Consider the following 24,829-nt stretch of genomic DNA (forward strand, 5'->3'; position numbering starts at 1 on the left):
TCGATGGCGCTTACGCCGCACAGCGTCCCGCGGCATTGTATTTATATCGGAGCATCGTTAATAATAGCGTAAGCGCCATCGACAATAAGGACCCTTTTCACATAGATAACGTCACAAATAACGGTATTTTGATATACCTACCTATATTGTTCTGATACCACTTTGAAATGACTCGGTGTGCATAACTAATAATAAATGTGACCGATATGCCAACACTCGCAGTTTGACGACTGGTCTGGCCTATTGGTAACCCTGCCTGTGAAGCCGATGGTCCTGCGTTCGAATCCCGGTAAGGGCATTTATTTGTGTGATCTCAGCTGATCTGTGTCTATCTAAACAGTTTTAGACTAATCGTTTATGCTAGACTTCTGCCCACGACATTTCGTCGCAAAGGTTGATATACTTAATAAAATATGTTAGGTAAGTACTAAGTTACTAAAAAAATATGTTATCACTCATTATGTAATTAAATAAAAAAAATTTAAATAAAACCGGCCAAGTGCGAGTCCCGTTTTTACTCTTCGGGTACGGAACCCTAAAAATATTGGGATTGATCCACGACATAGTACTTCGCCTTATTATAAAGGAGTAAGGTGCAAAAGTGTAAACATATCTTTGACGTCGACTGTAGGTACCTACATACATACCTAGGTATTTTTAGGTTGATTGTTACCTAACAACAATTAGAGGTTTTTCAAATTAAACCTTACCTATTTAAAAAATGCTTCTCAGCCCTATCTTCGATGCATATACTCGTATCACTAAATATTTATGTTAGGGAAAATACATCATTTTCCTATAATAATTTCCTATAAATATAGGAACTAAACTAAGCAATTACATTCGAGGACGACGGTTTGACCAATCTGTTCGTTTTAAGTACTCGTGCTGTTTCGGCCAGCAAAGGTGAGTCTCCTTTAAATACTTTTACAGATGTACCTACCTAGTGCATATATTTTTTCGATCTATCTAACACCGAGCTATTTTTGTTTATTTATATATATAGGTATTTCGGAATCTCGGAAACGGCTCTAGCGATTTCGATAAATCGATCTAGCTGGGTCTCGTCTCTGGGAAAACACGCATTTTTGAGGTTTTATATGTTTTCCGAGCAAAGCTCGGTCTCCCAGATATTTACCTAATATTAAAATACTTTCTAAGTGAAAACTCAAAAAATATTTTATATAGAATGGTATATTCTACGAAGCAACTGCTAAGGACTATATATATACCTATTAAATTAACACCAAATATTCTTGGGATTCGGGAAAAAGACTTGTTTCAGATGAGCCACGTCCATTAAAGTCTCCAAGGAAGTCTTCATCTAGAATCTAGACCATATATTAAAAATCGGGAGTGATCCTTTTTAATACAAGTAGGTATGTAATGTCAGAGTCTCACGAAAGTTTTATTATTTTAAAGAGTCATGAAATTTGCGGTTCTACTGCTGATCGCCGTGGTGGCGAGCGCTTACGGCGTCGCGTTCCGAGAGGTGTGGAAGGTGTTTAAGGTAAATTTACCTACTATTTCTGTTCTACACTCTCAAGTAAATCCACCTCATAGGTGTGACTACTTGTCTATTATTTAAATGATGTGGTTCAATTTCAAACCGTAATTTTTATAATTACTAATAGTATACTTAGATGCGTTTTTGTTTTAAGTACGATGTCAAAGTAGGTACGAGTAGCTATGTTGCCGCTACGGACTAAAAGGTTAATATGTATAGTTGAACACTGTGTACCAGATGGAGCACAAAATGCAGTATTCAGCGGAAGACCCCACTGACATCTTGGATCTAAAATACGTCGCGAGCAAGAATGTGGTTCAGAACAGCAATGCACACGTTCAGCCAAGTTTCCCAAAGGATAATCACGTGAAAGAGGACAAACGGTCAGTATTCATTAATAGTTATTTGTTTTACAAGGGGGCAAAGTTGTTGTTTAACCGCTCGTGCTAATATTGATACCCGAGCAAGCGAAAGATTCCAAAATTGAACCACGAGCGTAGCGAGTGGTTCGAAAAATGGAATCTTGAGCGTTGCGAGGGTTTCAAAGTACGAGGGTTAAACAAAATTTAGCCCCGAGTGAAACACAAAATTTTTCACCACACCAACCCGAAGCAAATATAAAATGTAAAATATCAAACAAAATCAAACCAAATCAAATCCAAATGAATGTTATTAAATATTTATCATCCAAAATCATCATTTAAAAGTCAATTCTACCAGCAAACATAAGAAAACAACTCAAAATTTGCATTTGATTACTTTGCCTCACATGTGGATAAAATGCAACTTTGCTATTCGTTTTTGAAGTGCAAAGTAAATTCTTTCCGAGATGGTGTGGTGAAAAAATAATTACAAGTATTACAACCACCAGTAGAATTACACAGACATTAGTAGAAATATCAGACGCTTGGTGCGAAAGCTCAAAAAAGGTACAAAAAATACAAAATACAAAATTCTTTATTTTTGTAAATTACACGTTAGTAGGTGGAAAAAATGTAGTAATTACTTCAGCTACAGGAAATGAGTGCCATTCTCAGTCAGAGCGTCAGTGTGGAATGGTTACTTTGGATGGCACTGCCACACTTCGTCGTATGCCTATACTCTACATATACTTACCCTATTATTAGCTTTTTATTGTAGCTCATATATGTAGGTATACAGGGTGTTTGGTACATCGTTTGTCAAATTAAAACGGCAGATAGGTTGAGACATTTGAAAATTTGAAATTTACGAAAAACTGCCATAGAACTGAAAAAAAAAATGTGCGCAAAATTTTAAATTTCTAGGCCTGGGAAGATAGCAAATGACTCAACCTATTTACCGTTTTAATTTGGCAAACGATGTACCAAATACCCTGTATAACTCCTGTAAATTGTACCTTTCTTTCTATATCCAGCACTGTGGTTCCTCCAGCGACGGGTGGCTCTCAAGACTTGAGCCTGGATAAATTACCTTCACATTTAAATTGGACCGCGAAAGGAGCCGTTACGGAGGTCAAGGACCAAAATATGTATGATTGCCCCTCCGGGGGTTGGGCTTTCAGCGCTGTAAGTTACATTTAATATTACATTCTTCTTCTTCTTCTTCTTCCTCGCGTTATCCCGGCATTTTGCCACGGCTCATGAGAGCCTGGGGTCCGCTTGACAACTAATCCCATGATTTGACGCACTATAGTTTTTACGAAAGCGACTGCCATCTGACCTTCCAACCCAGAGGGGAAACTAGGCCTTATTGGGATTAGTCCGGTTTCCTCGCGATGTTTTCCTTCACTGAAAAGCGACTGGCAAATATCAAATGATAGGTATTTCGTACATAAGTTCCGAAAAACTCATTGGTACGGGCCGGGGTTTGAACCCTCGACCTCCGGATTGAAAGTCGCACGCTCTTACCGCTAGTTGTACCAACTTCGTCTTGGACGTTAACACTTGAATCCCTCATTACGCTCAGGATTCTACTTTAGAATCCCTCACTACGTTCGGGATTCTATTGTAGAATGTACGCCCTTGACGGAAATATATCATTTTGATCCCTTGTAACACAAACTACTATTTTACATTAGAGTCTGTGCGGAAAGAGAAGAGTCGTGGGATTTGAGGGCGCGCCAGTGCTATTTTATGGTTTTTGCTATGCTGACAACACTGGTCACGTGATTATAGTACGACACTAAAGGTCATGATACTTGAATCCCTTTTGTTCCGGTTTTTTACCACGGCTTACTAAACGGAGCCTGGTGGTGGTGTCGGCTCGTCAACTCAATCCTCTGATTTAGCGAAGGCACTAGTTTTCTTTTTAAAACACACTTGTTTTTATGTCTCAGATACTAAAAAGTGACAGTGCGATTGACAAAACTGCTAAAACTAGTTAAGAATCTGCCCAATACAACTGTAATTTTAGTACCAAACAAGATAGAGTCTCATTTACGTACTGCCTAATCTGTGCAGTCCAACAGTTATTAAAACCGGGTAGATCCTGAAAAAGAAATTACATATAAATATGCATAAAATGGCATGTATCAAGACTATTTGTCAGTTATTTTAAAGATCATGAATGACCTGCATATTTATGAAAATTAATATATTTTGAATGAATATACTTACCGATTATGTACCGGAGACAAGTTACTTAGGGGAGCGCTGGTGGCCTAGCGGTGAGAGCGTGCGACTTGCAATCTGGAGGTCGCGGGTTCAAACCCCGGCTCGTACCAATGAGTTTTTCGGAACTTATGTACGAAATATCATTTGATATTTACCAGTCGCTTTTCGGTGAAGGAAAACATCGTGAGGAAACCGGACTAATCCCAATAAGGCCTAGTTTACCCTCTGGGTTGGAAGGTCAGATGGCAGTCGCTTTCGTAAAAACTAGTGCCTACGTCAAATCACGGGATTAGTTGTCAAGCGGACCCCAGGCTCTCATGAGCCGTGGCGAAATGCCGGGATAACGCGAGGAACAAGAAGAGACAAGTTACTTAGGGGGCTTATTAAATAGGTAAGTAATTATTTAATATTAAATACAACATCAATACCCGCGAATAGCGGAAACACGTTCCGCGACTAAGTCGATAGTCGGCTTTTAGCCGTTTTCTTCCCGCTGACAAAACCGAACAATGTTAAATATAATTTTCCTTGTGGTTTTATGTACGGTTTTATCGTGTTTTGAAAATATTATATACATAAAACTTGCGGTTTTTGTTAATAAAAATATACAATGACAGAAGTTTGTTTACTTTTTACAAGACAGGTGTCAAAGGTTTGATTGCCATATAAAATTTAAAATGTTAGTTCCCGTTTCTGCCACGACCAAGGCCTATTGACTTCCTTGGAATGACGTGACCCTTCATAATTGTACATGTGTGCTCCGTTTCTGGAGCTGTATTGCCAGTAATTACCATAAAAATATTTTACTACAGCAACATTGCTAGAACTGGCTTTGTCTATACGATTTCAAGGAACAAATCCAATTATTTTATCAAATATATTTTGATTTGTATTTTATGAAGTAGTCAAAGTCATATGTAAATTATTATTTATTTTTTGAAATATGTAAATTATTGTCTATTTCAGTTTGTCTTCGTCTATGTTCATAAAATCTATGAAGGGTAGACGTGCCTCTACCCTCCTTGATATTTTTTTTAAAAAAATCTTTGTGAATAGGCCTCTTTGATAGGCCTTGATTTGAGTCTGGCCGGTAAGAACATAGACAAGACAAAAGTCTGTAATGTCAATGCTGTCATTTAAGTCATTTAATGCCAAAAATATTAATTTTCATATAAAACGATTTATTAACTTGAAATATATTTATTTACCTATTAATTTAAAAATAAAAACTATTCATATGTACGAGCAACATATCTAAATGCTCCATGTCTTTGCACAGACTTAGTTAAATTTAAACCGTTGTCGCTCTTCCTTCCTTGCTGTATTATGTATCCGGCAATGGCGACTTCATCAACAATTCTTATCCGGATTATGAAAAGCCCTAATGTGTGTGTGGAAACCGTTGTAGTAAACCAGAAACAGCGATAATTTCAAGGTAAGAAATATATCAATCTTTAAATAAAAATGAGCGTACTATTACCAAATTTAAATATAATAATTTAATCTTACTATCCCCGTAAGTCCCGCGGACGCTATATCGCGTCCGAAATTATAATCTAAATTCATCATAGATGTAAAACCTCTCATTCTTTACGAGTAAGCTGGTAAATTTAGACCTTAGGAATTAGCGACGTTAGTAATTAGGAAGTTAGATTATATTGTTTAATTTGTGACTATTTTGTTTTAGAAAGTGAATCAAGGCTTGAGCGTGAGATAATAATATAATCCTGGCCCGTCATATGATTTCTTGGAAAAAGCTCAAAGGGCACGTATCTGCTGCATATACAGACTAGTTTTCCGGTGACCAAGAATGCTGCGTGGAGCTGTGGAGCAGAAATGTCCGATAACCGGATAGATGTAATAACAACTTGTAACCATTTGCCATATCAATGTATGTATTCATATGTATTGCTCCTGACATAGATACACTAATCCTAATAGGAATGAAAATATTTATATCTTAATAATACGTAACTTTTTGTAACCTTTTATATTTGACGAATTTTTAAATATAGTACCTAATCATTATCTTATAACGTATTTCTTTATTTATTTGTGATATGCTAATTTAAGAGCCCGACAACGTACACACTAGCACCACTGCTAAAATAAATAATCGTGATTATTTAAGTTAAATTTAAATTTTACAGGTATTTAAAAAAGTGGCCGCTACTGACTGTATTGTGTATTTAAGTACATTTTGAATACATCAAACTAGTTTTTATGTTGCTGGATTCGTCAATCTATGAGCTCAAAACAAAAACGGCCGCTTTAGTTTTGAACGGGTAGGTTGACGAATCCAGTAACATAAAAATTAGTTTAATGTATTCAGCAGTGGCGCTAGTGTGCACGTTGATGGGCTCTTAAAAACCTGACCCCAACAAAAAATAAAATAATACAAAAAGAAATTCCCTCTCCGGGATTCGAACCCAGGACCATTAGCTTCCTGAACTGGATTACTGCCAATACCCGCTAGGGGCGCTAGGCTAAACGGGTTGTCAATTCTAATTACAATGGTATCCTACCGAGCGCTAGTAGTATAAACGAACTTTTGAAGGGGACATTTTTTTGTATGGAGTTATCGTTCTTCTCCTAGTGAGTATTATATTCTTTGGCCACGACTCTTCTCTTTCCGCACAGACTCTATACTATAACATTTTAGGTGAATTTTACTCGGGTAATTCCGAATGTCGAAAACTGTCGGATAATTCCGAAAAGAGACTTTTATTATGATGGAATTTAGGGTGATTTTCGGAATTATCCGACATTCGGTATTACCCGAATACACCTTATTTTCTTTTTAGACTGGAGCTCTCGAGGCCCAATATTTCCTAAGAACAGGCCGCTTAGAGTCACTCTCTGAGCAGCAATTATTAGACTGTTCATATTTCTACGGGAACAACGATTGTAATGAAGGCGAGGTAGACTGGGCCTTCGCGTTCGTCGCAAGCCACGGCGGCATTGCCACGGATGAATACTACCCTTACGACGGTATTCAGGGTCAGTGCGGCAGCGGGTAAGTTTTAACTCCACAACAGCTATAGTATGAATTATCTCAGGTGATTTTTTCGAGTTCGGGTGCTAATCCGTTAAACAAAAGCCTTTGTTTCTTTTAAGAGCGGTCTACAGCACGCGCCAAAGGAACCATGTCGTTTAAAAAGCCGAGACCAAGGCCAAGACCGAGAAAAGTCTGCAGCTATTTTGATAGCCCACTCAGTGCAAGTGTCATTTGAAACGTCAAACTTCTATGAAATCATGACGTGTTGGTAAATAACACTTGCACTGCATGGGCTTCTAAAATCGCTGCAGGCTTTTCTCGGTCTAACTTCTAGCTTGCGTCTAAACGTTGGATGTTACAATTTTATAAATAAAATACAACTAACTGCAACTACTAATTCAAACTAACGTATTACAATTACTTAGTGATGTAGTATCTTAATGTCGAATGACATAAAAAAATATAATAATAATATTTTTTAAAAATACAGAAACAAAAAAATCTATAATATTTAGAGGTGTAAATGTCTATAGGTGTCAGAACTAGTTCTATAAGATTATGTCAATAAATTTACTTCCACAGCCGTCAATTCACTTACTCCAATGTGACCGTCAACGGTTTCGTGCAAGTGCCGAGCGACGATGAAACAGAACTGCAGAAGTGGGTCGCGCAATACGGGCCAGCGTCCGTGGCCGTCCACAGCAAGTTACACAGTTTCGAGAATTACCAAGGCGGCGTGTATTACGACAAGGGCTGCGCCGCGTACGATCTCGAACTCGACCACGCGGTAAAGTACAATGTTTTATTCTGGAAGACAATGAAACAGAACTGCAGAAGTGGGTCGCGCAATACGGGCCAGCGTCCGTGGCCGTCCACAGCAAGTTACACAGTTTCGAGAATTACCAAGGCGGCGTGTATTACGACAAGGGCTGCGCCGCGTACGATCTCGAACTCAATCACGCGGTAAAGTACAATGTTTTATTCTGGAAGACAATGAAACAGAACTGCAGAAGTGGGTCGCGCAATACGGGCCAGCGTCCGTGGCCGTCCACAGCAAGTTATACAGTTTCGAGAATTACCAAGGCGGCGTGTATTACGACAAGGGCTGCGCCGCGTGCGATCTCGAACTCGATCACGCGGTAAAGTACAATGTTTTATTCTGGAAGATAATTAAACAGAACTTCAGAAGTGGGTCGCGCGATACGGGCCAGCGTCCGTGGCCGTCCACAGCAAGTTACACAGTTTCGAGAATTACCAAAGCGGCGTGTATTACGACAAGGGCTGCGCCGAGTACGATCTCGAACTCGATCACGCGGTAAAGTACCTACAATGTTTTATTCTGGAACACAATCACTTTCAAGTTTATTAGGTAACGATTTTCAGTGATCAAATCATCAAGAGCCTGTGAACACTACTGACGTGACAAAGGGAATTTTTAATAAGTACCTACTAGTACAGTTAATTTTCCAAAAAGTAAAATTCTAGAAGTTTCTGTGAGCTTTTCCAACTTATACCTACGCGCCATGTTGCGGAATTTCACTGGAACCAATTTTTTCATACTACACTGAACTGTCACGAGAATAGCAGCGCCCTCTTGGCAATGATCATACCTATATTAGTGGTCAGGCTTTAGGTATGTGTAGTTTTTTGCAGAAAGCGAAGCGCAGCGGTGGTTAGCATAACTTACCTATGGTGCGACCGCCTCTATTTAAGTAGTACATAGATACTTACCTAGTACGTTAGTGAATTAAATTCTAAGTGAATTAATGGTTCCAGATGCTGGTGGTGGGATACGGCACAGAGCAGCCAGGCGGTGACTACTGGCTGATCAAGAACTCGTGGGGCACAGACTGGGGCATAGATGGTTACATGAAGCTAGCGCGAAACCGCGGCAACCACTGCGGTGTCGCCTCGCGAGTCACCTACCCGCTGCCGCTATACGGTATTAGGTCAAACGGAGACGTTTGAGCGATGACGACCAACGGAGCTTGCGATATTTGTTCGAAATAAATTGATATTGATTGATTGATTGATGTGGAAAATCAAGCTTATTGTTATAGGTAAATACTTACGTTCTTACGTACTTAGTTATTTATAGGTATAGGTACCTATACATATAACCTATGTGATTTCGATAAATGAATAAAGAAAAAATATAAGCGTCATAAAATTTATTTATCAGAAAATATATTTTTTAATAAAGCAAACTACATTGTTTATATGCACACTTGCTTGATATTTTTAGTTGAATGGATCAACTAATATCCTAGTCCGAAACCAGGTATAACGACATATATATAGCGACAGTGGTGCCGCCTAGCGGCTACAGGTCACATTTGTTATGTGGTGGTGGTAGATAACTATCAAATAGTGTGTCGACTGTCGAGCATTATTAGCACTTTGCTCATAGAGTGCAATACAAACGCAATTACGTATCAAGCTATGGCAAGCTTACGGCATAAAAATCATATATGTATGCTTCGGCCAAAGGTTCGGTTTCGGTCAGAAAACTTTAATGTTGCGTTGCGTTTGCATCACGTTTTGCTGGGTTAAAATTGTAATGTTACTTAACCTAAATATATGTAATGTTTGACATTTCTCTATAGGATAACAGCGCAGCATCATTGCCGCATTCACTGCCAGCGCGAGCTACGCGCTACGCTTATAACCGATAGCTCATTTTTCCGCTTTTTAGCGAAAAGCGCCTACAAACAGAGAACCCGCGTGGCGGGTCGCTGGCAGTGAATGTGTGACTAGTAAGCCATTCTTAAAAATAATCGAGTATATTATGCGTTGAGCGATACCTGAGAACAATCGTCTTTAGACGATTTTCCATGGAAAGGATGTACTATTACACTATTTGACCAAAAAACTATAACTGTCAGCAGGGCCGTCTTAAACTATGCTGGGGCCCTTGGGCACATAAGACTTTGGGGCCCTTTTGGAAAGTAAAGAAATAAATAAATAATAATAAATATTATAGGACATTCTTACACAGATTGACTAAGTCCCACAGTAAGCTCAAGAAGGCTTGTGTTGTGGACAACGATAACGATATATATAATATATAAATACTTAAATACATAGAAAACACCCATGACTAAGGAACAAATATCTATATCATTATACAAATAAATGCCCTTACTGGGATTCGAACCCAGGACCATCGGCTTCGCAGGCAGGGTCACTACCCACTAGGCCAGACCGGTCGAGAAAGCAAATTAAACTAACATTTTTCTACTATGATCTTCTATTTTTTATATGTAATCAAATATAATGCTAATGTCTATCCTTCGGGGCCCCCTGAGGATGGGGGCCCTGGGCACGGGCCCCGTGTGCCCCTATGGTAAAAACGGTGTTAGTGCTCGGGAAAAAAATATACCGTAACATATACTCTGGCAAACCCACTTTGTCAGTAGAAATTCAAATTTTCTATGGGAGGACAACCTTTCTACTTTTTTTTAAATTGCCGCCTTTTTCTACTGCAGGAGATGGCTTGCCAAACTATACCTGCCTAGTAGTAGATGGTGGTCTTATTTTGTTTTTCATCAAGCCCTTAATTCCTGTAAGTACATATCTATCGTATGAATTTTATAATAATTTACAAGACGCGTTAGATGCCTAAAGTACACCTTCAACATAACCAGAAACATGAACACTAAGTTACCTACCATACAAAATGACCAATTTTCATTACTCTTAAGTGTATGTACCTACTAATAATGCCGATAAGGAGCGGTTCGACAATTCATCTCAAGCACTGACATTTTTAATTACCTATATTTAAGTAGTAGGATTTAAAGCATTTTTATATTAGATAATAGTAACAAATAACGCTAAAATCTTAACAGTAAGTATCCTTATTTATTTATATGTGATGGTATCTATGAAAAGGGACCTTATTGTCGATGGCGCTTACGCCATTATTAACAAATCCGATATAAATACAACGCCGCGCCGCGCGACGCTGTGCGGCGTAAGCGCCATCGAGAATAAGGTCCCTTTTCATAGATACCCCATATGATTACCGAGATTTCTATTCAAAATCACAATTTAATCACCAAACTCAATTCCCCTTAAGTACGTTAGTAGCCAAAACATTTGGCCAACACTTGATAATACTAAAGATTGATAAGGTCAATAAGGATTTAAATGTGACTGCGGGATATGTGTGGCTGGCCTTCACACATTCGGGCCTGTTTACACATTAATTGGTTTTTATTGCGGGTTCATACAGTCAGCAGCAGAAGTTGCTAAGCGGGCCAGGTGTTCAAAATGATCTTGACTTTATTGTTAAGAGAATAAGAGCGTGTCCAGGTAATTTAGAACACCTCGCCCGCTTAGCAACTTCTGCTGCTGACTGTACATTTTCCACTTAACGGACGTAGCTCAAAAAAATAAACGACAATTTGTCCTGTTCCAAGTGTTGGCCAATTCTTTTGGCCGGTATAAATTACATCAATCACACTGATCCGAATTCGCACATCGCTTTTGTGTATAAACGTGACAGCGCTATGTGCGTATATAACAGTGTCCCGCTCGCACACCGGAGCGGCGTGAGAATCCGTATCTAATGTGAAGAACACCTTAATCATAATCAATAATATGCATTCATTATTTCATATGAAATAGTTTAAATAGCCATATATTATAGCCATAACATAGCAGCCATGTCACGTCCCATCAATATCATTATCGAATTACGTCCACACATAATAAAATACCGAATACATATCGTTTCAAATACATAACAATATACCATATAACTATGATATGCAAGTAGTAAAAGTACTAATCATCTTAAGAACGTAGGTAGTTAGGTACCTACTCGTACATATGTACTTAATGAACACGTACTTACCTATACCCACTGCTAAGAGATGTGCACGTTCAAAAATTTATAGTAACATCGCGATATTCAAAGATTACTCGAAGCGAAAAAAACGAAAACCGATTGATCGAAGTTTTATCGAAATAGTCGATTATAGAAAAAAAAATTCTATAAAAACCGATATTAACCAAATTAAACCTCTAAAAAAATACTGAAACATTTCCAGGATTAAATGCTATAGAAAAACCGGGCAAGTGCGAGTCGGACTCGCGCACGAAGGGTTCCGTACCATAATGCAAAAAAAAAACAAAAAAAAAACGGTCACCCATCCAAGTACTGACCACTCCCGACGTTGCTTAACTTTGGTCAAAAATCACGTTTGTTGTATGGGAGCCCCATTTAAATCTTACTTTATTCTGTTTTTAGTATTTGTTGTTATAGCGGCAACAGAAATACATCATCTGTGAAAATTTCAACTGTCTAGCTATCACGGTTCGTGAGATACAGCCTGGTGACAGACGGACGGACGGACGGACGGAAGGACAGCGAAGTCTTAGTAATAGGGTCCCGTTTTACCCTTTGGGTACGGAACCCTAAAAATTAAAAAAGGAACTTTTCTACTTACCACCTAGTACATTCAGCCGAAAACCCGACTATCAAGTATTTTATGATTGCGTTCCTAGGCCAGATTTATATGACATGACTAAATTTTTTTTTGGCCTGGCGCGACTCTAGCCTCGTGCCGCCCACCATATAAAATTATAGCCAAGGAATTTAGAATCTTGTTGTATTCTCAATTAAGTTGAATTTCATTTGTTCGAAAAGTTTACGAGACAAATGAAATGCTACCTATTTTTTTCATTATTAAGGTTGACATTCAATCGAATCGGAATGTACATCCTAATGCACATTGGGCGGCACGAGGCTAGAAGAAGTATAACATAAAATGTACAAAGTTTCATAACTTCGTGCAAATTAGTTATTAACTTGAGACTAATTACAGGTCCTTCCATTTTTACCATATGTAACATAATGGAATCAATTAACTTAATTACAGGTTCCCCATTTATGTACATTAAAACTAGTCTTGTAAAACATATGCAACTAAGTTTGTGTAACAATATTTATTAAACACAAAACAAGGTGTCTGACTTAACCCGTTCACCACTATTCATAATTCATTATTTTTAAAAGATCACTCACATGCCAACATGATAGGTTCACAGAGCATTAAAATGGTTCATGTACATACATTTGTGACATTAAAATTAGTTGTGATAAATCTAGTAATTTTAGTAGCTAACCTAATTTAAAGATACTCTTAAATGTACTAGGAATGATAACTTGATACCTATCAATAATTTAACAAATTGACTTATTTAAGTTAATATTATTGTACTGTTAAGGCATATTTTTTACAACTGGATCACTATGTTTCTATGAAGCATTTTATTCGCAGCAGCAAATAATATAACTTTTTTCTCAAACCCTTATGTTTTAAAACTATTTTACAGACCATTAGGATCTAAAAAAAAACTATTGGCTCAAGTCTGACGGTCTAACATGATTGCGTTCTCGCGCGCGAGTCCATACTTGAAGTCGCGCTATTTGATGTATGGACTCGCGCGTGAGATCGCAACTCACATGCTAGCAGGTCTGATCGACCGATGACGTAATTCCATAGATAAAAAGATTGTACTTCTTTGGCCGTACCGAATCACGTTTCTTTCTTGTTTTTTTTTTTAGATCTTTATGGAATAGTACTATTTAAGCCGGAGATCTGAGTGCTATGTAAAACTTAAGACTCTAAGACTAACAACATTAATAAGGAACTTATTTTTGAGTTATGTACCAGGCCTAATTAATTACTGGTTATCAAAGCGTTATTGATTGTAGAAGTGTTAAGTCTAAGAAAAAAATGTGCCCTTATGTTTGACAGCCGTACTAGTTGACACTAATAAGGAGGCATTTTTTGTGGTTACTGAAATATCACACGTCAAATATTGACAACAAGAATGCACAATGTATGAAGCCTGAAACCGAAGCTGCAAAATTCGAAGCTCCTAATATGCGCCGGGTGACAAGCAAAAGTCACTAAGTACTATGAAAAAATTAAAGTAACAATGCACTTTATTACACTTGTAACACGGTTCATTGTCCAATAATTTCAATGGTGTTAGTTAGTGACTTTTGCTTGTCACCCGACGATTATATTTGTCTTAGATTTTACACATCTAATAATAATCAATAAACCTTTGCTTGTTACCTCTAGTCTTACTACTTGAGTACTATTAACCAAAGCAGTGAGGTGTCTAAAATACTATTTGTAAGAGATATGCTAAAGATCAACCATGATATGAGTAAATAGAGGATGGAGTACTGTTGCCACTTCTGTGTACTGCAGGGAGTTCAGCCCATCCTCTTTAAGTCTGTCTTTTGCGTTTTTTAATAACTTGGTTACCTTATGCCTGAAACAAAAAATAGCAAAAATAAAGTAAAATCTGATATTTTGTTTTGAATTTCACTGGACATCCTGACGTTTAGCCATGGCATGGAAAGTTGGTCATGTTTGGAATATTAAGAAATACATTTCGGGATACTTTCCCCAAATCTTATCACTATCTCGAAAAGTGATAATTAGGATCTGTTACTTAGAGATTTCATAAACAGTAGCGGATTTGTCCTAAGGCCCTGTAGTACCGGGCCTAGGGCGGCAAATTGTGATAAAAAATTCGCTGATGAAATAACTTAAAATGTAGTCAATATGATGGTTGCTGCGAAAGGGTTGGGTTGTTATAGGGTCTAGGGCGGTAAAGACTGGAAATCCGCCACTGTTCATAAAGGTTTTATTTCAATACTCACGTATTAGTCCGGGGCTCGTGGCGGTGGGTCAGCATGTGGTACCGACTGGTCCCGGGTTCGAACCGGCACCGTGTCAGCCCGTGCGCCTCCAGACGTATGTAGAGGTCATCGTCCTCCCCGCCCCAGCCGTAGTACTCATTGCTCATGCCGTTTATGTCCAAGTACTGTTTGGTTGTTATCGCTATGGCGCCGCCGAAAAGGTCCAGGTATGGTAGGACGAATCTGAAATGCGGTTGGTAAAATTAGTTGTTCGTCTTTCACGAAAAGCTGATGTTCGTCGTTTTAGTAGGTTGGGGGCTATTCATAAATTACGTCATTTCAAATTAGGGGGGGGGGTCTGGACATCGGATGACGGTAGCATGAAGTAGGAGGAAATTGGGTCATTTGAAGCATGATTTTTGGATGATTATAGGATGGGGGTCAAAAATCGTCAAAAATCGATGACGTAATTTATGGACAGCCCCTTGGTAGTGAAATTCTTGTTACGTTTTTGCCCAAAAGCCCAAAAGCCCAAAAGCCCTTATTGCAGGTTTTTATGTAAAAACTATTAATTATTGTTTCGTCATGTTCTACATATGATTGAAAATAGGTACAACAATCCTTAATGACGAAATTAATTAAAGCCCTCCCTCACGCCCTCAAAACGTCCGCCTCTAAACCATGCAGCAAGCTCTTGAATAGGTGGGTAATTAGTAAATTCTGTGCGGTTACAATACAAGATTAGAGCGGTAGTCCACTGCACCAGTTGAAGGCTGAGCTGTTAGATATACTAAATTATTTATCGATACTCGAAAACATGTCCAGGATTCTCCGTCCAGACGTACATATTCGCAGGCCGCAGCGGTAATAAGTCCACACCGTGTAGAATAAGACGAAAAGCCAGCGCGAGCGGCTCAAGGCGAACCAAGATTTAATTCACTATTCGAAACTTACCTAAACTTGTCAATACTCGACGACAGATGCCTGGGGTTCTTCGTACAGGCATAAATATTAGCAGGCCGCAGTGGTAATAAGTCGACGTCTTGTAAAACGAGACAAGGGAAGCCAGCGCGGGCGGCGATCACCGCGCCTACGTTCATCAGCTTCGCTCGGTTGAAGGGCCGAGAGTCCACCTGTAAAGTATGTACCGCTGTTAAGTAACAAGGTGTAAATCTTTATTGAATGAACTGGTAAATAGTACATTTACAGGTCATAGTAGGTACAGTACATAGGTATTACATTAATTATATTACACATGGATGTAAACATCTTAATCTTATATCCTCTGTCCACCCAGACGTCAAAATTTGCCAAGAAAAATGCAGTTTTGATATGTCAAAAATAAGGTTCAAATTAGAATGGAACAGGAGACCTTTTTATAGGTCTCTGGGCGGCTAGAGGTTAAAGCATAGTTTTTACTTGAAGTTTTCAAATTGAGTCTTTTATTTTCTAATTATGATTTGTAGTTGGAGATGCAATCTTCAATTTTATAAGAAGCTAATTATATTAATATCGACTTTATTTTCCTAACAAACATCTAATCGGTTGGTGTTTGTTTTGTACTGTGCTGCCTGCTCATATTCTCAAACCTTTACCTGTTCTATCACAAAGATGCGGTAGTGGATCAGCTGACGTCTCAGAAACATGTGCATGTAGATGAGGAATCCTCGCAACTGTTCAGCTCTGTCTCTAAAAAGCAGTGATATTGCCTTTATTTAATAAAAAAAGCCAAGGAAGTTTAAAAATTGAGTGTTATTATAATTAAAAATGTATTCAAACTTATAGGTTTTAGGCATCTGCCGCAAATGCAGAGGACGCTGTTCCAATTTCAGCCTTTGGCACTGAGGGCCTTGGTCACTTTTTCTTTTGTATATGACATCTTTTTCAGTTTACAAGTTTATAGAACCTTAATTTCAAGATTTTCAAGTGTCTTACGTCTCTGGCTATGATTGAATACTGATAAATTATTATAAGAAGAGGACTAAATTATATACAGTGAAACCTGGTTAAGTGGGACCTGGATAAGTGAGAAACCTCTATAGCTGGGACTCATGGTGCGGTCCCGACACTTTAGCACTGAATTACCTCTGTTACAGAGAAAAAACGAACCTCTATAACTGGGATTCGTTGTTGTGATTTTATAGTCACATTTACCTCTATAAGTGAGACGGAGAGTGTATTTTACCTCTTTTACTGATACTATATTTATAAGATTACATTTTCCTAATTGTTTTTTAGAATTTTATAGGGAATTGACTTCTGTATCTGAGATAACGTCAATCTATGACCTCTCTAACTAGGACTTCATTCCACAAATTCCGCATTTGCCTAATTGTGTCTAAACAACTTCAAACTTTGATTTAGTTAATTTATCTAAGTAGCTAAAACTACCGAAACGAAAGCTGAAATTTTGATAAGTAACACGAAAAAATTAATTTTCATTTATTAAATTTCTAATACGCAATGAAGTCCGTATCAAATTTAATTTAATTTTGATATATCTATCCATTGGAGAATCATTCAAAATAAATTCAAAGAAATATTTAAACAGGCTTAAAACATATTTAGGGACAAGGATTATTTTACCTTATTTAGTTTTAAAGATATTAATTATTAAATACCTTATTAACCACCTCTATAACTGAAATATACTCTATTCTCACCTCTATTAATGGAAACCTCTGTAAATGAGACAGAAATTTATCTGTACCTGGCTAACTGGGAACCTGGGTAAGTGGAAAACCTCTTTAAGTGAGACACATTTGCTCGTCCCTTGAGATCTCACTTATCCAGGTTTCACTGTATTTGGTTAACCTTAAGTAGGAATAACAATTACAGGAGTAAAACTTTTACCCATTGAGATAAATATTACATTTATAAACAGGAAAAACATAGCATTTTATTTATGTTTTTTACTGTTCATTATGAAACATCCTTTCGCGAGTTATTTTGTGCCTTTAATAAAAGAAAAAAAAACTATAATAATTTCATAGTTTACACCAACCTATAAGGTACCACGATCGCTGTACTGAACTTAGGTTTGCACTCAAGCGGCGCGTACTCCCCTCCATCCTTTATCCTATGACCCTCGACCAAATCCCCATCTTTAATACCCGGCGACAACGTTGTTTCGTCAAACACTATATCACGGTACTCGCAGTCACTTAACGCATTACTACTAAAATTCTCAGCTGTCCCGTAATACAAATTATCTAATATATCATCCTTTTCTATATATTCGTACGTCCGATGACCACACATGTCTGGATGCAGGAATATAATCAAAACTATAACCACCACACCAGCGTATAAGACTTTTTTCTTAAAAACATGCCGCATTGCGATAAAATTTATTAAGTAACATGCACTTTTTATTATATCATAATCAAATTTAGTTTTTTTTCTCGTATTTATCGATTTAAACCACTTTGTTGACATGACAACTGAGGTAGTGACAGTGACAAACGTCAATAACAGCTGCATAGATGCGTTTTGTTTTCTTCTGGACAGTCAACGTTTTGTTACCATTATCGTTGTCCTGCCATTTGCCAGTAATTTTAATTGAAAATAACGGATTTTTAAGTATAATAATATTATTGACATTCTTACAATCAAATGTATGTCATAATTTTACAGAGGTGTGTATGAGGGTAGTCTAAAGAATATAATATGACTGACTATGAGCAAAGAGAATTTATCAAATTCAGGGGTAGACTATAATAAATAGGAATTAAAACTTTTTGCACGTGTGACTCTGAAGTTTTGTAAAATAACGGCATGGCTTTAAATAAAGAAAAAGCAAATGTTGTCAATAATACTTCAAACTCCGGTGAAGGGGACGTTTCGATGGATTCTGTCGAACTGGTGAGGAGATGTTCTAAAGAGAACACAGCTGAGACGTCTTGGGATCCAAGTTGTTATGTTTTAACTCAGGATAGGAGTAAAGACGAGGGCGATATCGTGCCCCCGTTCGTGAGTATTATGGTGACTGAAGCGTCCAGCCCATCGCAAAGTATCGAGAACACTTCCACGCAGACGGACCCTTGCGAGCTGGTCATCAACTGCGGAGTTTCTGACGTGAGCCTCTCGTTCTCAAAAGATTTCAACACACAAGGATCCACATCTACCTCTGAGGATAACTTACGAACAAAACGAGTAAGACGCGATTCTCACGATGAAGACAGAATTTTTAGACCTTGGAAACGAACCAAAAATGCAAGTTTTGCGCGATCTCCGAGTTTAATCAAAGAGGATAAAACACTCCGGCCCACAGTGTCATCGAGTCAACTATCTTCCACATCGGATGCCTCGTTTAAGTCATTGAGCAGTAGTCAAACCTTCAAAGTGAGGAAAAGGAAGCCAATGTCAGAGTCTAATTTGTTCAAAGACGCACTCCACAAGTCGAGGAAGAATAGAAGCTTTAACAAATCCGGAAACAACACCCCAGGTAAGCTACCTATTACTAGCTCAGAGAACACTATAAGTTTATTGACCTTGACCTAGTAAGAAGACAGGACATTGATACATAGAAAGGACACATGACATGTGCGAGATCCAAGGTCAATCATAGGTAGGTCAAGGGTCATCTTATCTTATTGTTTTCGGGGGCCTTTACGGATACAATTTGACCCATAGGGATCTTTTATGCAATTACTTAGGTCAAAGGTCAACTATTATAATCTTTTTAGACAAATTGTTGTTATTTGTTATGAAACAAATTTGTCTGGCCCCGGTAGGTATTTGTCTCAGTCTCTCAGAATCATTAATAAAAATAAATGTAATCAATATAATCATCAATAAACATGTTCCGTCATTTATACATATTGAACTTTTTATTGAACTCATGTTATCTTGGTGATAACTGCCTGTTTCTTTATACCTAAGACATCTCGTCAATGACGAATATAGATCGGTGACATCATTCGAGATTTCAACTCCCAACGGTCAATAACAAACTACACGTCCATACGTGTTTTGGTCGCGGAACTTGTTTTAGTTTTTAGTTTTTTTTTTCTGAAAATGTAGTTGGCTGGTTATAAAATCCGGCCATGTAGGTTTGTAGATTTGAAAATCGAACTCCTACCTATGAGTGCCCCCACGGAGATTGTGAAGGTGGAAGTGGAGATTGAGTGCGGCATAGACGCTAATGATTTGAGTGAGGTGGAATGGTTTATGTTGTCAGGAGGGTCGCCGAGGAGAGAGAGGAGCCACCGCCGGAACGCACCTAAGAGTTGGAAGTTTGTTGATCTTTGCACATGGATTGGTATGAAGGTAATTCCTTTATATTTGTGTTGAAACAATAAATCAAATTTTGAGACACTCTCTTTTAAATGATTTTCGTTGGCATTTAAATTTTAACGAAAAGTCTGTAAAGTAAAATAGACTGACCTGAAAATACATGAAAATTACGTACTTCAAAACTATTAGCTTAGCACCCGTGCATACAAATAATGTAAACGTATGCCTCTATGTTTTGCCGACTGTAGGTACGTAATATACACAATCTACACAGTCATTGAAATTTCATGTTTTTTGATGCATAGCTGATGATGATGATGATGATGATGATTGATGACGGTTAGTGTTTTTAGGAAAAAAACAGGCCGACCTGTGCAAGTACCTAAGCTAAAATATTAAACGTAATTTAACTACATGAGTAACTCGACGTGATTCTGTATTGGATTTAAGTAGGAATTTAGTTGTTTTTTTAACGCAACTAAACATGATTTTACATAAAATTGCAGAGTTACGAGTCCATAACGGGCATGCTCCGGGACCCGGCGCGGAAGCACGGGTCAGAGCGAGAAGAACATGAAGACACAGGCCTTCGAGAGGAAGTGAGAGAGCTACGTCTGTACCTGAAAGAAGTTGAGGGACGGCAAGCGCGGCTGGCGTGGGAGAACGATGCGCTGCGGGAACAACTAGACAAGATGAACTCTAAAATTGAACAAATGGAGGAGAAGTTCAGGTAAATATATGTTTAGCGCTGAGGCACGAAAGAGATAGATCTATACAGGGTTCTTCGAGAAGAAGTGAGAGAGCTAACAGCGGCTGGCGTGAGAGAACGATGCGCTGCGGGAACAGCTCGACAAAATGAACACCAAGATTGAGCAGATGTTCGTGCTGTGCTCTGGTTTCTACACTGACATTTAAATTACTATCGCAGCGGTCTTGATAATCTTAATACGTGTCAATCATGGAAAAAAGTAACCATCCGAAAACTTCAGTAATTCTTAACATTCGGCAATCCTGACTTATATACTAGTTTGTCCCTAAGACAAAACCTTTTAGTCCAGCATCTGGCATTTGCCAAAGCGAGCTGCCGCATAGTTAATATTGCTAAGTTGGTTACTCTGCAGGGTATTCTAGGGATCTATTCATTTCATTTCTGATAGTCTCGCAAAGAAACTACCTACGCTAATAAATAGTTCTCTCAAGTACCCTTTGAGCGATCTAAAACTATCTAGGAGTTTGAATATTTTTCCAAAATTCCGTATGTGGACAATATTGAATTTTTTTGACTTTTTTACCTACAACTTGCCAGCTAGTACTGATGTCATCATCATCATCTCAGCCATAAGACGTCCACTGCTGAACATAGGCCTCGCCCTTCTGAACATAGAACTGATTAGTACTGATTTCGTAATGATCATTTTTAGGTTGCAGCAACAGACACCATCCAGTGGACCCTCTGCCCCGCCCCCACCACCGCCACCACCGCCACCTCCACCACCGCCGCCCCCACTACCACCAACATTGGGACCAAAGCTCGGGCGTTCCAACACAATACCTAGATGTGGCTCCGCCCCGCCTAGAACGTCTGGGCCTAGGCTTACGATCACACCAGAGGATATAGCTAATGTTAAATTAAGGAAGGCAAAGGTGAGTATTATTGTAGCTTTATGGTGTTGTGCTCAGCGCTTATCAAGTGTAACAAGCTCTTGATTATCGTTTGTCCATATCTGTCATTTTGAGATTTGTGTTTTTAAGAAAGGGACTGAATAAAGGTTACTATAGCGTGAGATTTTGAGTTTATAAAAAAATAGCGTTCGAAAACTGTGATCATATAAAGTAAACAATGCAGATGACAGTCACATTATGCAACCTGATAGCCATTTTTAAAGTTTTATCGATTTCGTATGACATGTTCCAGGATCACCCAGTTCGCACCAAACCCCAAAACCAAACAAAGCAGCCGCTGGTGACGCAGCACATGCTGCAGACAACTCGCGCGAAGCTCAGCCGCTCAAAACCACCCGCGGCATCTACTCCCAACAAAATACTTGATGACCTAGAGAAGTAAGACGATGTTGAAGACATAATACTGAGGTTAATGAGGTTTGATGTGTATGTCATGGTTGACATTTTCATTGACAGGTATCGGAAGCTGACATATCTATGATTTGTTGATATTTCTTAACTTGTACATTGTAAAAAAAACTTTGTTAGTTTTAGATAATTCCGATGCCTCGTCATCAATCACATCATCCCATTTTTCACATTGAACAACCATTTCACATTTTTAACCATATTGTTAGTGTATTCTTCTTTACTTGTATTATCATCATCATCAGTAGAAAGAGGTCCTTTGCTGGAACTAAGCCGCCCTGACTTTATTCAACAGTTATCCGTGATCTGAACTAGGGCACTACCATGAACATCGAAAACCAAACCGCCCTTTAAGCAACAGAGGGAGATAAAATGTAATGAAGATCTAATGATAATCTAACCTAATTTTATCTGCTGTTGCTTGAAGAGCGGTAAATGAAAACGAAAAATTTTAAAATTCACGTTTCGTAGTAGTAATTCCCCCGGATCGTCAGACCAATTTTGGTCACAGACCACGTCAGACCTTCTCTTGAAACGTTCCACCGTTCAACAACATTTCTGAGTTCTACAAGCAATGCGCCTCGCCCACTATATTAGTCTGCCAACAACGATTGATGCTTGTTCATCAACCTCATCCTTTTTCAGATGCCTCCTCCAAGACACGTGGGTGTCCTCACTCCACCGGCGGCGCTCGACGCGCGCGTCCTTCCGCAGTGCGGAGGAGCTGCGCCCGCGCCCCTACCCCACCGCGCGCACGCACGCCCCGCGCTCCCCCCGCTCCCCGCGCGCCCCGAGGTCGCCCAGGGCCAGCTCGCTGCCTCGAGGAGCTTTATCCCCTCTTAAGTATCAGTTAACTTTACCGAAATAGCAGAAATTACTGAGCGCTGCTGTGATGTCTCCCAGAGGATTAAGTTGGAGAAGTAATTAAATAGTCAGCCAAAAAAATCAGGTTAGGTTTAGGTTAGACTTTTCCTTCCTAACCAACAAATTTTTCTGCTGAACAAGACATCATTTTTTTACAGAACAGTTAAATCATACCTACCCATAACGTTGCCTATAACTTCCATTGTTCCATTTGAACTTCTTGAATTCCAAGTTGTACCACAATCTCAAAAAGCGCATACGGTAAATAAATTTTGAGTGGGATAATAATGCAATAATATCCATCAATATAGGAGCCAAGCTTTGAGCCTTTCCTCTCGTTGTAGGTAGCTACGGGAAAACATTGTAAATTTTGAAATACTGATGAAGTCAGTATTAAGACATCAATAAGTGATCTATGAGTAATCAATGTTTGTGATTATGATTTATAATAATGTTGATTGAAGATTGATTTTAGATTATGTATCAATAAATATTGACATACAGGAGTCACAAACGTGACTTGTTGATTTTAATGATTGTGAAGCTTAGACATTTTCGATAAAACAAGTACTTACTCGTATAAAAACGAACTGCGCTTCTATTGCACTGCACTTGTACTTTAATAAGTTCATGCACAAGAAAAACATATGACTCCCTGACTAGAATTATTAAGCCTACAAAATTACTGGCAAACGTAGTGAAGCCGTCAATCCATCCGAAAAAGAGATAGGGATTCCATTGGCTTCTCTTGTTGACAGGTCTAAGTTTCTTGACTTTATAATTCTAAGACTCCCTGACATCCTACATCTAATTTGATTTAACAAATTAAACTCAAATTTATAATTTGATTGTATTAATTTAAAATCATTTTGATATTTTTATTCTAATTATTATGTGTTCCGTACTCCACATCGGATATCTTCATTGAGAGAGTAACGCGATCGTTGACCAATGATGCCGCTAGCGTCTATGTAGTCGCTCCGCCCCACGCCGTGACGTAGTTCCGCTTCCACTTCCTGCGAACCGTTGCTCGCTTCCCGCCACTCGCCACCGCCATGTCATTGTTTCGTCGACCGTCTTGACCGATGGTCCGCAAATATTTTTTGCGTATATTTTTGCAGCATGGTGCTTTAACATTTCCGATCCAAAGCTCGGTCGATTAAATAGTGAGATATGGCAGAGATCGCCACTATTAGTCTTTTGGCGGTCTCGCGATCGAAGTCATCGAACGGTGCTTTTCGATTCTACCCACTTTTTTCTTGCTAAATTAATTTTCACATTCCATGCTGCTAAAATCGTTACCGTTAACTCGCATTTTCGAGATCGAAGTAGGAAGTGCGTCAGTGGTTTTTGTTAACAAGTGGTAACAAGTCGCTCCGCATCGGAGAGGGAACGCGCGGTCATCGTGCCTGCGGCGGCGGCGGCGGCGCCCGGGCGGCGCGGCGGCGGACGGCCTGCGCGCGCTGCTTTCGGGCGCCGCGCTTCGCCGATAAGGAGGTTTGGATTGTCTCGAACCATCCGGTGAGCCAGTTTAAGATATTCTAATTTTATTGGCGTTCAGAAGTTACTTCGTCACTCGCGGAGGGTTCTCAGGCAGTAGCCTGGGAGTACCTCGTGTTGTTAGTTGCGGCGCGACCGGGGCGCCCCGTCCCCCGGCGCGGGGGCGCGGGCCCGGCGCCCGCCCCCGCCCGCGCGCGCCGCGTCTTCTGCTGTCGTCCAAGGTGACTCCGAGACACCGCGACGCTGCGGGCCACGGTAGATACGCCCGCTCCTGTTGCTGCAGTCGCGGTGCGGACGCCTCCAGTCCGCGGGAGAGAGCCCGCTCCTGTTGCTGCAGTCGCGGTGCGGACGCCTCCAGTCCGCGG

General features: G+C 39.2%; 3 protein-coding genes across 3 annotated transcripts; 2 read left to right on the forward strand and 1 right to left on the reverse strand.

The window, feature by feature from the left end:
• The first annotated feature begins 1,426 nt into the window (after positions 1-1,426).
• LOC134671569 (procathepsin L-like) lies at positions 1,427-9,145 on the forward strand. Its single transcript, XM_063529428.1, has 6 exons — positions 1,427-1,510; positions 1,745-1,890; positions 2,904-3,054; positions 6,906-7,117; positions 7,682-7,886; positions 8,876-9,145. Exons 1-6 carry the CDS (start codon positions 1,427-1,429, stop codon positions 9,065-9,067), a joined length of 990 nt encoding a protein of 329 aa, XP_063385498.1. The 3' UTR covers positions 9,068-9,145.
• Positions 9,146-9,255: 110 nt separating this feature from the next.
• On the reverse strand, positions 9,256-18,263 carry LOC134671208 (beta-1,4-galactosyltransferase 3). The gene is made up of 5 exons (XM_063529001.1): positions 17,776-18,263; positions 16,367-16,460; positions 15,726-15,904; positions 14,793-15,014; positions 9,256-14,398 (listed from the first exon to the last, which is right to left on the reverse strand). The coding sequence occupies exons 1-5, from the start codon at positions 18,252-18,254 to the stop codon at positions 14,269-14,271; spliced, it is 1,104 nt and encodes a 367-aa protein (XP_063385071.1). The 5' UTR covers positions 18,255-18,263; the 3' UTR covers positions 9,256-14,268.
• A 276-nt stretch (positions 18,264-18,539) lies between these two features.
• On the forward strand, positions 18,540-22,975 carry LOC134671209 (serine/arginine repetitive matrix protein 1-like). The gene is made up of 6 exons (XM_063529002.1): positions 18,540-19,218; positions 19,954-20,042; positions 20,516-20,739; positions 21,431-21,653; positions 21,925-22,070; positions 22,746-22,975. The coding sequence occupies exons 1-6, from the start codon at positions 18,549-18,551 to the stop codon at positions 22,966-22,968; spliced, it is 1,575 nt and encodes a 524-aa protein (XP_063385072.1). The 5' UTR covers positions 18,540-18,548; the 3' UTR covers positions 22,969-22,975.
• Positions 22,976-24,829: the final 1,854 nt, after the last annotated feature.

The sequence above is a fragment of the Cydia fagiglandana genome, chromosome 15 (genome assembly GCF_963556715.1).
Source record: "Cydia fagiglandana chromosome 15, ilCydFagi1.1, whole genome shotgun sequence".
Lineage (NCBI taxonomy): Eukaryota > Metazoa > Arthropoda > Insecta > Lepidoptera > Tortricidae > Cydia > Cydia fagiglandana.